The sequence below is a fragment of the Lepidochelys kempii genome, chromosome 3, assembly GCF_965140265.1.
Source record: "Lepidochelys kempii isolate rLepKem1 chromosome 3, rLepKem1.hap2, whole genome shotgun sequence".
Taxonomy (NCBI): domain Eukaryota; kingdom Metazoa; phylum Chordata; order Testudines; family Cheloniidae; genus Lepidochelys; species Lepidochelys kempii.
In genome coordinates, this window is record NC_133258.1 from 131,636,876 (window position 1) to 131,652,300 (window position 15,425).

General features: G+C 44.9%; 1 protein-coding gene across 15 annotated transcripts in view; it reads left to right on the forward strand.

Annotated features, from left to right (window-relative positions):
• The window catches only part of DISC1 (DISC1 scaffold protein), a 382,434-nt gene that overhangs the window by 159,587 nt on the left and 207,422 nt on the right, over positions 1–15,425 (forward strand). For all 15 annotated transcript variants that reach the window (XR_012158151.1, XR_012158148.1, XR_012158149.1 and 12 more), the window contains one exon: positions 7,378–7,432. Coding sequence is in view for 10 of the 15 variants with exons in the window: in XM_073338073.1 (XP_073194174.1) it covers positions 7,378–7,432 (55 nt within the window). In the remaining 5 variants the exon portion in view is untranslated. The remainder of the gene's footprint in view (positions 1–7,377; positions 7,433–15,425) is intronic.

A 15,425-nucleotide genomic window follows, 5' to 3' on the forward strand; every position in this document is an offset into this window, starting at 1 on the left:
TTTTGGAAGTACTCTTCTATGATCTTAAGGTCAGGTGTAATTGGTCACTTCCAAGTTCTTTAAAGCTGCAGGCCTGGGTTGTGAGTGCCAGAACATCAGAATATACAAACTTCTGTGCTATTGTTTCAGGCATATCACATGTGTATATGTTGAAGAGTGTTGGAGCAAATACAGGGCCTTGTAGTAGCCATTATTCAAAGTGCATGGCTTTCTGGTTTGACCTCCAAGGCACACGTGCATTCTTCAGCTGCTAAGCGTGGTGTTCAGCAGCCTAAGAATCTGCGCACAGGGGATCACTTTGGTCAGTTTCAGTATCAGACCATCCTTCCAGACCGTGTCATATGCTGCTGACAGAACAGTGAAAGCAGTATCGGTCTTGAGTTTTTGTTGGAATCCAGCACCGATGCTTGTAGTGAGGGCCAGGAACTAGTCACAGCAACTTTTGTGGAGACGAAAACCAGCGTGGTCCTTAGGTAGGCTGGTGTCCCCAGTGGGCCTGATTTGGTTCAGACTCATATGCTCCATCACCTTGTAGATTGTGTTCAGAAAGGAGATGGGCCTATAACTAGAAGGATAATCTGCAGGTTTTCCAGGTTTTAGGGGTGCAATGTCCTTGGTTTCTCTCCATATGCAGGGGATTTCACTGGTCTCCTGGATATTTGTGAAAAGCTCCATCATTCATTTCTGTGCCAGTGGACCCAGATATAGGAAATCAGGATAGATAGCATCTTTCCCTGCTGCCTTTCTGAATTTCCTGGCTGCAAGGGCTGCATCGATATCTTTACTTGTGAATGGTCCAGACCATTGGGAAGATGGATTGCATGTGGATATCACTTGCTAAAGTTGATGCTGGACTTCTTTGTGATACTGTTTGTCCACTGGCTATTTTGATGTCCACAAAAGTTTAGCACCAGTGGCGTTGGCTTTCACTTGTGGCCTAGTGGCATGTGTGGGTTTGCAGCTCCCAGGTGTCTCACCAAGATCCAGGCGCATCTGCTTGAGTGTGTGAAGTTTAGACCTACACAGCCAAGCCACCGTTTCTGCCTTGCTGCATCCAGTGACAGTAGAAGGGTCTCTACGCTCATATTTGTGGAGAAGTTTTTGCAAGGAGTGTACAATGACGTGTCCTTGGAGGACATTCTTCTTTGTAGTGGAGATTAGGAGTGCAGTAAAATGGTCACAAGTGTTCGCCATTGGGGGAATGTGGGAGATTGTGTTCTCCACGGTCATAGAGAAAGTGGTCCAGTCTGCTTTTTGAATTTCCAGTGCAGTGCTGGTTTTGAGTAGAGAACTGGACTTTGAATGCCAATATGGTCAGTACTGGTCTGTGCATGCAGTTTGGGAAGTCATCAAGGATGATCCGTGATGGGGGTATCAGCGTACTTGTATCATCTTTAGAGATGAACATCAGGTCAGGGCAGTATCCTCTGTCCTATCTTGCAGAGGGGAAAGTGATGCACTGTTTCGCATCAAAAAGGAGGAGCATATCCTCTGCTGTTGCCCACTGATCAGTTCTTTACCTGCAGTGTTGTTTGCTGCATAGCCCCATTGTGTGCGGTGCCTATTAAAGTCACTGAAAAAATACAGCAGGGTCCTGGGCGTGCTGCAGAGCTGATTGAGGCCTCTGTGCACCAGGTGATTCCTACTGTAACATTTGATGAAACACCACCAAAATCGGAAATGGAAAACTAGTTTTTATAGTTAGCCCTGAAACTGAATCATAATTTGTCCACAAACACCAAAAACAAATTAAAAACTGGAAACCCTCTTTGCAGTTTAGATTGTGGAAGTGTAACTGTGTTGGTATTTACTTATTTGGTCTGAAATCAACCGAATGAAGTTCTGTAAAGACAAGTGCAAAATACTACTTAGGAAGGAAAAAATCAAATGCACAACAACAAAATGGAGAGCAACTGGCTAGCCACAGGTACTGCTGAAAAGGATCGTGGGGTTATAGTGGATCGCAAATTGAACGTAATTCAGTTGTGAAAAAGGCTAGTATCCTTTTGGGATGTATTAACAAAGTGTCAGTTACCCAGGAGTAATTGTTGTCCTCTACTCAGCACTAGTGAGGCCTCTGCTAAAGTATTGTGTCCAATTCTGGGCCCCACATTTTAAGAAAGATAAGTTGGAGAGAGTCCAGAGGACAGCATCAAAAATGATAAGAAGTTAGAAAACCTGACATGTGAGGAGAGATTAAAAAAAACTGGGTATGTTTAATTTTGAGAAAAGAAGACTGAGGGGGGGACCTGACAACAATCTTCGAGAATGTTAAGGGCTGTTACAAAAAGGACGGTGATTAGTTGTTTTCCATGTTCACTGAAGGTAGGACAGGAAGTAATGGGCTTAATCTGCAGCAAGGGAGATTTAGGTTAGATATTAGCAAAAACTTTTTAGATGTAAGGATAGTTAAGCACTAGAATCATAGAATCATAGAATATCAGGGTTGGAAGGGACCCCAGAAGGTCATCTAGTCCAACCCCCTGCTCAAAGCAGGACCAGTTCCCAGTTAAATCATCCCAGCCAGGGCTTTGTCAAGCCTGACCTTAAAAACCTCTAAGGAAGGAGATTCTACCACCTCCCTAGGTAACGCATTCCAGTGTTTCACCACCCTCTTAGTGAAAAAGTTTTTCCTAATATCCAATCTAAACCTCCCCCACTGCAACTTGAGACCATTACTCCTCGTTCTGTCATCTGCTACCATTGAGAACAGTCTAGAGCCATCCTCTTTGGAGCCCCCTTTCAGGTAGTTGAAAGCAGCTATCAAATCCCCCCTCATTCTTCTCTTCTGCAGGCTAAACAATCCCAGCTCCCTCAGCCTCTCCTCATAACTCATGTGTTCTAGACCCCTAATCATTTTTGTTGCCCTTCGCTGGACTCTCTCCAATTTATCCACATCCTTCTTGAAGTGTGGGGCCCAAAACTGGACACAGTACTTCAGATGAGGCCTCACCAATGTCGAATAGGGGGGAACGATCACGTCCCTCGATCTGCTCGCTATGCCCCTACTTATACAGCCCAAAATGCCATTGGCCTTCTTGGCAACAAGGGCACACTGCTGACTCATATCCAGCTTCTCGTCCACTGTCACCCCTAGGTCCTTTTCCGCAGAACTGCTGCCTAGCCATTCGGTCCCTAGTCTGTAGCTGTGCATTGGGTTCTTCCATCCTAAGTGCAGGACCCTGCACTTATCCTTATTGAACCTCATCAGATTTCTTTTGGCCCAATCCTCCAATTTGTCTAGGTCTTTCTGTATCCTATCCCTCCCCTCCAGCGTATCTACCACTCCTCCCAGTTTAGTATCATCCGCAAATTTGCTGAGAGTGCAATCCACACCATCCTCCAGATCATTTATGAAGATATTGAACAAAACTGGCCCCAGGACCGACCCTTGGGGTACTCCACTTGATACTGGCTGCCAACTAGATATGGAGCCATTGATCACTACCCGTTGAGCCCGACAATCTAGCCAGCTTTCTACCCACCTTGTAGTGCATTCATCCAGCCCATACTTCCTTAACTTGCTGACAAGAATACTGTGGGAGACCGTGTCAAAAGCTTTGCTAAAGTCAAGAAACAATACATCCACTGCTTTCCCTTCATCCACAGAACCAGTAATCTCATCATAAAAGGCGATTAGATTAGTCAGGCATGACCTTCCCTTGGTGAATCCATGCTGGCTGTTCCTGATCACTTTCCTCTCATGCAAGTGCTTCAGGATTGATTCTTTGAGGACCTGCTCCATGATTTTTCCAGGGACTGAAGTGAGGCTGACTGGCCTGTAGTTCCCAGGATCCTCCTTCTTCCCTTTTTTAAAGATTGGCACTACATTAGCCTTTTTCCAGTCATCCGGGACTTCCCCGGTTCGCCACGAGTTTTCAAAGATAATGGCCAATGGCTCTGCAATCACAGCCGCCAATTCCTTCAGCACTCTTGGATGCAACTCGTCCGGCCCCATGGACTTGTGCACATCCAGCTTTTCTAAATAGTCCCTAACCACCTCTATCTCCACAGAGGCCTGGCCATCTCTTCCCCATTTTGTGATGCCCAGCGCAGCAGTCTGGGAGCTGACCTTGTTAGTGAAAACAGAGGCAAAAAAAGCATTGAGTACATTAGCTTTTTCCACATCCTCTGTCACTAGGTTGCCTCCCTCATTCAGTAAGGGGCCCACACATTCCTTGGCTTTCTTCTTGTTGCCAACATACCTGAAGAAACCCTTCTTGTTACTCTTAACATCTCTGGCTAGCTGCAGCTCCAGGTGCGATTTGGCCCTCCTGATAACATTCCTACATGCCCGAGCAATATTTTTATACTCTTCCCTGGTCATATGTCCAACCTTCCACTTCTTGTAAGCTTCTTTTTTATGTTTAAGATCCGCTAGGATTTCACCATTAAGCCAAGCTGGTCGCCTGCCATATTTACTATTCTTTCGACTCATCGGGATGTTTTGTCCCTGTAACCTCAACAGGGATTCCTTGAAATACAGCCAGCTCTCCTGGACTCCTTTCCCCTTCAAGTTAGTCCCCCAGGGGATCCTGGCCTAGAGTAGGTTAGCCAAACACCTGTATGGGAGGGTTCAGGTATACTTGGTCCTGCCTCAGCATTGGGGGCTGGACTAGAGGGCTTCTCAAGGTTCCTTCCAGCCATACATTTCTATATATAGAACCACTATATATAGAACTATCACCACCTACTATGAAGGCCCTTTGAGGCCTACGAGGTGTTCTCTCAAAAACAAAGTTTAATGTGTTAGTGCAAACTCCTACAAATATAATTTTAAAATGACATGCTGCAGCCGGGGAAGATGCACTCCTCCTCCGGCCTGAACCCAGCCTGCCCTGTACCTGCTGCAGCTGGGGGAGAGGTGCTCCTCCCCGGTCCCTGCCCAGCCCCAGCCTGGACCTGCTGCGGCCGTGGGAAAGGCGCCTATCTTGTGGCCCCAGCCCCAGAGCTGCCATGGCGGTGAGAGGCACCCTTCCCACCCCAGCCCAGGTGCTGCTGTGGGGGGAGAGAGCTGGGGGGAATCCTCTCTCCCTGCCATAGCCCAGGGACAGCCTGCACACCAAACCGCTCATCCCTGGCCCCACCCCAGAGCTCGCACCTCCAGCCAGAGCCTTCACTCCCCCAATCTCCTGTCCCAGCCCTGAGCTCCTCATCCCTGGCCCCACCCCAGAGCCCACACCACCCAGCCAGAGCCCTCATCCCTCCGCACCTCAGCCACAGCCCTGAGCCCCCTCCCACACTCTGAAACCCTCAGCCCAGCCCTGACACATGAATTTTGTTATGTGCACCGATATGGAGGTGATGTGTGACACATCACATCCATTTTGGTGCACATAACAAAATTCATTCCACACATAGGTGGGAAAAATTAAAGGAAACATGGCTTGTAGGCACTTCAAATAATAATAATTCAAATAATAAATAGTAATAACAACATGACCGAATTTCTGTTTTTTCAGTTCATTTTTTTTTAAACCTAAAAAATCACATGCAAAGAAAACTGCATTAAAAGAATGGTAAGGTTGCAAAGTCCAGCACTCAACTGCTAGGAAATGCCAGAATTAAGGTTGTCTGTTCAACTTAATTTGTTCCTTTGTGCATATGCATTATGATACAGTATATAAATCCATGATCACATGCTATTTTTTCCACAGGACCCCCACCTCATTCAGTGCACAAGATGGACGGTGCTCAATTAATAAGCATCAGTTCAGTTTTTCATTTTATTCTTGTGCATTTTGTCACCCATGCCTTATTTACGACCCACTACTAAAAACCTACTATAGCATGAGTGCTTCACAAACACGAATTGATTTATCGTCACAACACCACTGTAAAGTAATGCAGTATTATGCCTGTTTTACAGATGTAGAATTAAGGCACAGAGATAATATCAAAAGTACACACTAATTTTGGTGGCCAATTGATGAGATGCCCATGGCCTGATTTTTCTGATACCATTTGATAGCATTTCATTTATTCATAGCATATCTCCCATTGACTTTAATTGCCTTTAAGTGCTCAGTACTTCTGTAAATCAGAGACCCCAGGGACTCAAGCTGGGCTCCTAGAAAAAATTAGGAACACAATGGCCAGCTATGAAAAGTTTGCTTTAAGGGTCTTGCATAGCATCACATCAGAAGTCTGTGGCAGAGGCAGGAGTAAAATCTGATTCTCCAGAATGGCTTTCAGCTACCTTAACCACAAAATCATCCTTTCTGCTCTGCCTCATTCATGACACAGCTTCCAACTTGGGAACAAATGAGACATTGTTCCTACAGATAACAGCCTCACTCACTACACAGCTCTGATTCATTCTCTGAGGACCATCCAGCCTCTGCACTGAATAAGGCAGGGGTCCCGTGGAAAAAAATAGTCAGTGATTATGGGAATCAAAAACTGTTTTGTGATGCACATACACAAAGGGGTGAATGAAGGTTGTTGCATGAGCAACCTTAATTTTGATGTTTCCTAACTTTTGAGTGTTCGACTTTGCAACTGTAACATTCTTTTAAAGTAATTTTTGTATTTACTTTGTATATATAAATTGAATTTGTATTTATATTGTGTATATATAGGCTCATCTTTTCAGTGGGTGTTCAATAATATCCAATGTTAGCAGTATTGTCTGTTTTGTGCATGCAAAAAACCTTAATTTGTGTGCACAGACATGGGTTGTATCTGCAAAGCTTAAGCATATAATTGAGTAGTACAGGGCAAAACTTTTGTTTGTAAGGTTTTTTGAAATTACAAAAACAAATATGAATGGAAATATTTTCAAGTGAATTTTTAATGAAAACCAGGTGATGGATTTTAAACATTCTCTAGCAGTGCTGGAAACCTGAACACAGTGCAATTCCTATATTGTAAGCTCTTTGAGGGCAGAGACTCTTTTTGTTATGTATTTGTGCAGTGTCTTACACAGTGCAATGCTGTTCCAGAGTTTGGGATCCTAGGTGCTACTTCTGTACAAATAATACAAATTATTAATACTACTGTTAATAATTATTAAAATAATATATATTATTATTAGGTTTGTGGTACATGAAAATGTATTGGTGAAATACATTGTAGGTTAGTTTTACTATCCATGCTGAATAAAGTGTAAAAGTAAACAAATAGGATCAGTTGAGAACAAGTAAACTAGACAGAAAAAAAATCTTCCAGGTCTAATAATCTGCAGCACAGTGTTGTTAGTAACAGAGACTAAATGAAGATTTTAGAGAAATATGATTTTTATTCTGACATTGGTCCTCTATGCTTGGAAGAATCATCTTAAAGCCTTTGTGTACTTATTTATGAAAATATATATTGTGTAACATACCATGATTAGTAAAGAAGATCAACATTTTTCTTTTCTTTTAATCCTTCTAGCCTTCAGGAAAAAGAACAGTCACTCAGCATGTCCATTAAAGAAACGACTGCCAAAGTAAGTGCATATCGGCTATCATTTTTTCAGTACATTTAAGAAACAAAGATAATGCATTACTTTTTAAATATAATATTCTGTCTTTTGAAAGGCCAAATGTATGGTATTTCTTCTGAATATGTTTCACATGTAAATATTCTTAATATCTGTTTTAAAAAGAAATCTAAACCTGGTCAAGGCATTAAAAAAAGTTAGTGTGTCTGCCAAAGGAAGCAGGTGGAATGGTTCATTAAATGTAGTATTTCTTGGCTCATGTTCACAATAGAAACCAATCTGTTGGCCTCAGCTTAGAAAAGAACTGTCAGCTTTATGAAATGAAAGTGAAATCTGGTCACAATTGAATGTCTTCATTCTCAGGAAAAAAGCCATATTCTCATATTCGTTTCACTGGTGGAAATCCAGAGTGACTCCATTGAATTCCGCGATGTTACTCATGATTTACAATAGTGCAAATGGAAATCAGAATCAGGCCCAGGGTAATTATGATAAATGAATTACATTTTCATCCCAGCTGGGTAAAGTTTAGATATACTCGCACATACTAAAAAAAAAAAAAAAAAAAAGAATCATATAGTGCATCATAGTTTCCAGGACACTTAATGGACTTGAGAATTGTATTTTCTCCTGTTGACTTTCATTTATATCATCTCCATTAGGTCCTGATTCTGCAAACACTTATGCAGTTGCTTAAATATAAGCATATAAATTCTCCCACTGACTAATGTTACTGTCTCATATAGATTTGAGGCTTCCTTTTCAAACGTCAGTGCCTTAAATAGTATGTACAAAATACTGATTTGTGGCTACAAACTGGTAATTGTGTGCAGGAAATATGCTGTTACTCATGCAAGCACTCACTTGCACATACATTTGCCTGTTTTGCTCGTGTATGCAAAATATGCAGGTGCATAAGTCTGTTTGTGCTCACTGGCACATACTTTGTATATGAAGTATATGCATAATATTTGTTTTAGCATTTGTGGCCTATAATATTTAACAAATGTAGATATTTATACTGTTATTTTTTTTTGTGGGAAGTTTTTGGTACTCCTCTCACCAAAGGCATAATTATTCCAGTAATTCCTCCAAACCCTGTAAATATAAAGAATAGGAGGAGTGTGAAACTTTTGGGTTACTACTTTTGCTTTCATCTGAGATACTGCTGCTACTCTCTTTCTTTCTTAAATCTGATTGTCAGTTTCTTGTTTTCCATATCCTTCAGTCACTAGAAAGAATGTAGTGGTTCCTTATGCCATAATGGATCAATGATCCATTAGTCTCTCTGGTCACTGTCAGAGAAATGCTTTGGATGAAGAGTTAAAATGGCCTTAATGTGCTTAATTCCACAATGCTATATAATATGAGGGGAAATTCCTTCCTGATTTTGGCCAATATTTGGTTTATATTCTGAAACACAAAGATTGCAAGTCCATCTCTCTCTCTCTAATATGGTGTAACTCAGCATCTCACCATTTTCCCAAACTTTAGAAAGCTGAATCCACACTTAAGGAAAATGAAATCAGTCGCTCCCCAACAGCTCTGCCCTGTGTTATTAAATGGCAACCTATCTTAATTTATATGTCACTGCATTCCTTCCCCACCCACACTTGGGGAAATGCTGGTGTAGATCTTCATAATATGATGATATTTCCTTTCCTTTCTTACATGGTTTAATGAGCAGTGATATAGTTAACAGTGGTGACATTTAAGATGTTGTCATTGGCATCTGAGAGCACACCCACTGAAATGAATGGGTCATTTCACACCTCAGAACTATTGCTTCAAGCTCTCTCCAATCTCAGGCAGAAATCACTGATTTGGATACACTTTTTTCACATTTTGAATGTTTACTTTCAACCATAACATCTGGAAACTTTTTAAAATGAAAGCTGAAACCTGATTAACAATTGAGAGGTCTGTCTGTTCTCCACCTTATCCAGATAGTTCATTGCAACTTTATAGGAGGTGTATCACACGCTGTGGGAAACATTGCTGTTACTTCAGATCTTCTTCTTACTCATATTTAAATTCTAATCCTTGTTAAACTAGTAAAATTGTTGTTTGCAATGTTGTTGTAGCTGTGTTGGTCCCAGACTATGAGAGGGACAAGATGGGTTAGGTAATATCTTTTATTGGACCAACTTCTGCTAGTGAAAGAGACAAGCTTTCAATCTCCACAGGGCTGAAGAACATATCTGGAGCTTGAAAGATGGCTCTTTCAGGCTTTGTCTACACTACAGAGTTTTGTCGACACTCAAAAAGCGCTATAATAAAAATTGGTATTGCATGTTCATGCTTGTTCCCTCTGTCGGCAGAGCACGTCCACAGTTGGGACATCTGTGGACTATCCCACAGTCCAGCTCAATACCTTCTGTTGCTAGGTCTTGTGGGAAGACAGAGTGGATCGTGGTGCATCTTGGGAACAGGCTCAATGTCCCATGATGCATTGTTTTCTGTCCCAGCATTCCATGGGCTTCTGGCTTTCTTTCGCAGCATATTTCAATGACCCTTGTTTGCTGTGCCCCCAGCATCTTTGTGGGAAGGGATGGAACCCGCAGTTCTGATAATTGTCATTAAAACATCACGGATGGCAGTGCAGTTAATCACAAAGTTCTAACTGAAGAAACTCCGAGTTGTCTGACTTAGCTGTGTGATATGGAAAGGAGCAACTTTAGATTGCTTTTGGCATTCACGGAACAGCTGCAGACAGTGGACCGTTGCTTTTGGGCTCGGGAAACAAGCACTGAATGGTGGGATTGTATCATCATGCAGATCTGGGATGTCGAGCAATGACTACAGAACTTCTGGATGCGGAAAGCCACCTTCCTGGAATTGTGTGCTGAGCTCGCCCCAACCCTGCGGCACAAGGACACCAGAATGAGAGCTGCCTTTTTGGTAGAGAAACACGTGTCAATCACTGTGTGGAAGCTGGCAACTTCAGACTGCTACTGGTCAGTCGCAAATCAATTTGGAGTTGGGAAGTCGACTGTTGGGGCTGCGTTAATGCAAGTGTGCAGGGCAATTAGTTGCATCTTGCTACGAAGGACCATGACTCTGAGAAATGTGTGTATGAAATAGTGGACAGCTTTGCAGAAATGGGTTTCCCTAACTGTGGAGGGATGATAGATGGCACACACATTCTAATTTTGACACCAGACCACCTTGCGACGGAGTACACCAATAGGAAGGGGTACTTCTCCATGGTGTTGTAGGTGCTTGTGGATCACTGGGCATTTCACTGATATCAACGCAGGATGGTCGGGAATGTACATGATGCACACATCTTCAGGAACACCGGCCTGTATAGAAAGCTACAAGTGGGGACTTTCTCTCCAGACCAGAAGATTACAGGGGGAAACGTTGAAATGCCCATAGTGATCCTGGGAGACCCGGCGTACCCCTTACAGTCATGGCTCATGAAACCTTACATGGAAAAACTGCACAGCAGTAACGAGTGGTTCAACAACAGTCTGAGTAGGTGCCGGATGACAGTGGAATGTGCCTTTGGCAGATTAAAGGCACAGTGACAGGTTAGACCTCAATGAGGATAATATTCCCATGGTCATAGCTGTGTGTTGTACATTGCATAATCTTTGTGAAGCTAAGGGTGAAAGGTTTGCTCAGGGGTAGAGTGTTGAGGCAGACCGTTTGGCTGCATATTTTGAGCAGCCAGATACCAGGGCTGTCAGAGGGGGGGCAATTTGAATCAGGGAGGCCTTGAGGCAACACTTTGAAAATGAGAACCAATAATGTATATCTCTGTGATTGGTGCTGCAATGGTATATTACATGTAGTTTTCCTAGGAAGCAATGGTGACATTTGGGGCCTTACATTCCAGTAAGCAAATGATTAAACTGCCTGCATATGTATTGGTAGTGCCTGCTATCTCAATTTGTAGGAAACAAATAAAGATGAGTTACCGTTCAAAAACTTTGCTTTTATTGCACAAGAAACAACACCCACACTTACACACAAGAAACAATATGCACAGGAAATAACATGCAAGCACACAAAAGAGGCTTGGTGGGAAAGGAGGTACCAGGGAAGGGCAAACTTTCAGAGCTGTGTGTAGGTCCAGCTATCCTTTTGAAAATTGTCCAAAGGGGTGGAGTGAAGGGGAAACTGAGAAGTCCCAGAAAGCGGAAAGGACTGTGCGGGCGGTGTTTGGGGGCGGGGGGGCACAGAAAAGAGTTTTGAATCTGCTGCAGGGGAGGGCAGGCATGCATCTGCTCAGTTTGGAGCATCTGCATTTGCTCCTCCATTACTTTAATCATCCGCTCAGTAGTGTCCTTAACAGACGCCTGATTTTCTTTTCTGTCCTGCCTTTCGGCTTCCCTCCACTCCTTGAGTTCCCTTTTCTCTTCATTGGAGAAGTTCAGTACCTCCCCGAACGTGTCTTCTTTGCTTGGTCTTGGGCACTTTCTTATCTGGCGGAGATACTTGGCCAATGTGTGTAGGGTGTTCCGCAAGGCCACATCTGCTGAAGCACAAAGAACAATGCACAGGAGCATGATAGTTAAGTTCACACACGGTATTGAAACATTTCAGTAAAATACACCTCTGGTAACATAACATCGCTTTCTCATTGACCCTTGGCAAGCACACATCTCAGCCAACACCCAAAGCATGGTGAGTGTTAGCTGGGTTGGGGGCACTACTTGATGGAAAAGAGCACTCTGCAAGGGTTGCGGTGCACCTGATTAGGAAAAAAATTCTAAAATTCTTCCATACTTTTCCACAGCAGGGGGTCATTATAATAGAAATCTCACTGCTGAGGGTAAGCAGGGAAGTGAGGGTACATCTACTACATGCTGTGGCTTCCACCATGGTCCCTATGCTGCTCCCCTGTTGTTAGCCCAAAACAGTTTAACTGTGGTCTACACAGATCAGAAGATGGGCTGTCTGCAGATTCCACCCCCTTCCGCATCTATCATCGAGTGATTTATTAAGACAGAGGTAGAATAAGATGTAAATCACAAATATTTATTATGCCACTAGTCTGTAAACTAGACAAGGACCCTCTTCAGACAACAAACTACATAAGCAAGACGCACTCGGTTGTTAACAGTTACCAGAGCATGAAGCTCAGAGCCTTTAAACCCCCTTAACCTATGGATGTAAAACAGAGGAAAACCACAATGGGTATTACAATACCATATCCTGAAGACAGGGACACAATGACAAAAACTCAGGATACCAACAGGGACAGTGGTGAAAATCAGGGGCGCTGGACACCAAACAGGAACTCAGGAACTGGGTATTTTTCTCCCTCTGGACAGGTCCTTTGGGCAGGTGGTCTCCCTCTTGGGCAGATCTTCTCCCTCAGATAGGACTTCAGTGTTTGCCCACGCAGTCTCTGCTTGACCTTGTAGTCCAGTGCAAGTATGTGCTCACTAATAGTGTGTAGCAGTTGAGTGCAAGTATGTTAATAGAGACCAAGAATCCAAAGCCCTATTGTAAGGGGACTGTTGCCCCCTTACTAACATTCAGTGGGGGTGTTTTAGTTGCTAGCTCCCAGTACTAAAAAGGGGGAAGGGTCGATGGGGAATCAGGACCCTGAGACTGACCGCCCCCAGGAACTATGGGGAGAGGCCAATGCTCCGGGTCAGCCTGAATGACCGGGTGGGCAGGCTAATCAGGGAGTCAGGAGGCCAGGGAGGTCCCATCCTCCATGTGAGCTGGAATTGCCTGGGTCAGACAAAGTGGGGCCAAGCTAAAGAGAAAGCAGGGGCCCAAACTAAGCTGGGGAGCAGAGCTGTGCCAGATCCAGGGGGACCAGAAAAGCAGCCCAGAGAGAGCAGACCTGTCCTGGGAGCAGAGCTGCAGCAACCAGAGGCAGAGGGGTCAAAGAAGCAGCCCAGGGAGCTGGAGGCAGAGCAGCAGCAGCAGTGCAGAGACAGAGTGGTGGAGCTGGGGCTGGAGCAGTCTGGAGTTGGGTGTGGTGAGCAGCTGGGGAGAGCGAGGGAGACCCTGGGCAGCGGGCCCAGCACAGGGAGACACCTCAGCCAAGAGGCTCGGTAGGCCAGGCTTGGATCATAACCCTGACAGGGCGAGGGCGACACTGGGAAGAAGGGTCCTACCACTTAGAGCCTGAGAGCGTGTGGCCGCCACCAGAGCAAGTGTCCAACCCACAGCATCCCTACAGCACAGCCAGGGCCTGAGAAGAAGGCCTGGGACTTACAAGGAACAGACTGTGAACTGCCCTGACATTCCAGAGACACTGTGATGTTCCCTGCCACAGAGTGGGTTGATGTGTTTCCTTTAACCTTTCCCATTTTTCCATATTCTTTTTAAAATTAATTGTTGATTAAATAACTTGAATTTGCTTTACATTGTATGTAATGGTCAGTGGGTCAGGGAAGTGCCCATTGCAGAGAGCGTACCCCTGAATGGGTCACCTTAGCCCCTGTCCTAGGTGACCACAGCAGGGTTGGGGGTCGAGCCCCCTAGGAATCCTGGGCCCAGCCTTGTTGGGGTTAGGAGGACTCTGCCAGACAGGAGAGTGGAAGGGGAGTCCTCAAGGGCAGGGAGGCCATTGGGTAAAGGAAGTGGGAGCAAGGACTCAGACCCTTTCGCTAGCCCTCTTCACCTTGGTAGTGCAGAAGCCAGGAAAGTTCCCCACAAGAGTGGGACTATTCCCCCGCTTACACTATGAGTCCTAGTCCCTCTGGGGCTCCTCGCAGCTAGCTGAACTGTGTGGGACCCTGGCTGTCATTCAGATGGACAGCCCTGAGTGACAGGCGTGCTACTCACTAAATAACCTGCATTTGCTAGGCAAATTATGGCTGTGACATGAGTCTAGCTGCCCTGACCTTTCCCTTCCTTGATTTGAAAAAGGCTGAAAGGGCACTAAATCATCTGAGGAGAAGGGTATCCAAGATGGAGGCTTAGCTGTCCTTTTACAACTCCAAGATGGACATTACATAAAACAGGTCAGAAACAGATTTTACCCAACACTGTGTGCTGCTTTGGTTCCTGCACAAGTGATTGCTGAATGGCGCGGGACATTTCCTACAATGGGGGAAAGAACAAAGCAGCTCTGCCAAGGAACCTTCGGCAGAGGATTACCAAGTACCTCTAGGAAACTTTCCTAGAGATCTCTCTGGAGGATTCCGGTGAGATCTTGGCGTGCATCAACACCCTGTTCTGCTGTACTTATTAGCTGTACCGGGGAATGTCCAGCATACAGAAACACAGCCAGCCTTGTACATTTCTATACCCTGAACCCACCTCTGCACTACACAAACCGCAGCCGCTTACCAGACGTCTCCTCTCCTGCTTCTTGCTCGCCAGAGAGCAACTGCTGAGACTGGCTAGACACCTCCGGAGTGGTGAACAGTTCTTGGCTGCCTGCCCCACCGGGCGACCCCGCCAGGAGCTCCACATCGTCATTCTAACCCCACCTCTTCATCAATGACTTAGTCCTCTGGGTTAGGTCCTCTTTCTGCTGCTTTCAGGCCTGCTGAAGTATCCACGGGGCTCTTGGTGGAGGAGGTGGGGTCGCCACTGAGGATCGCATTCAGCTCCTTATAGAACTGGCAGGTCTTAGGTGCAGCACCGGAGCGATGATTTGCCTCCCTCGCCTTATGGTACGCCTGCCTCAGCTCCTTTATCTTCACTCTGCACTGCTGCGCATCCTGATCACAGCCCTTTAAACACAAGCCTTGAGAAATCTGCCTGTAGGTATCAAAATTCCTACACTGCACAGCCTCATCTCCCCATATACTGAGCAGCTTCAGCAGCTCCACAGTGATCCAAGCGGGAGAGTGTTTGCTGTGATAAGCTGCAATGGTTACCTGGGAAGATGCGCTGAGACCTCTCCATGCCGAGCAAACAGGAAATGGAATTTCAAAAATTCCCGGGGCTTCTAAGGGGGAGGGGTGGATAGTTGTTTACCTGGCTGCAGGACAGTGGAATTCAAACTTCTGACCAGATGGGCATTGTGGAACACCTCCTGGAGGCCAATTAAAGCAATAAAATCAAGCGTGGTCTC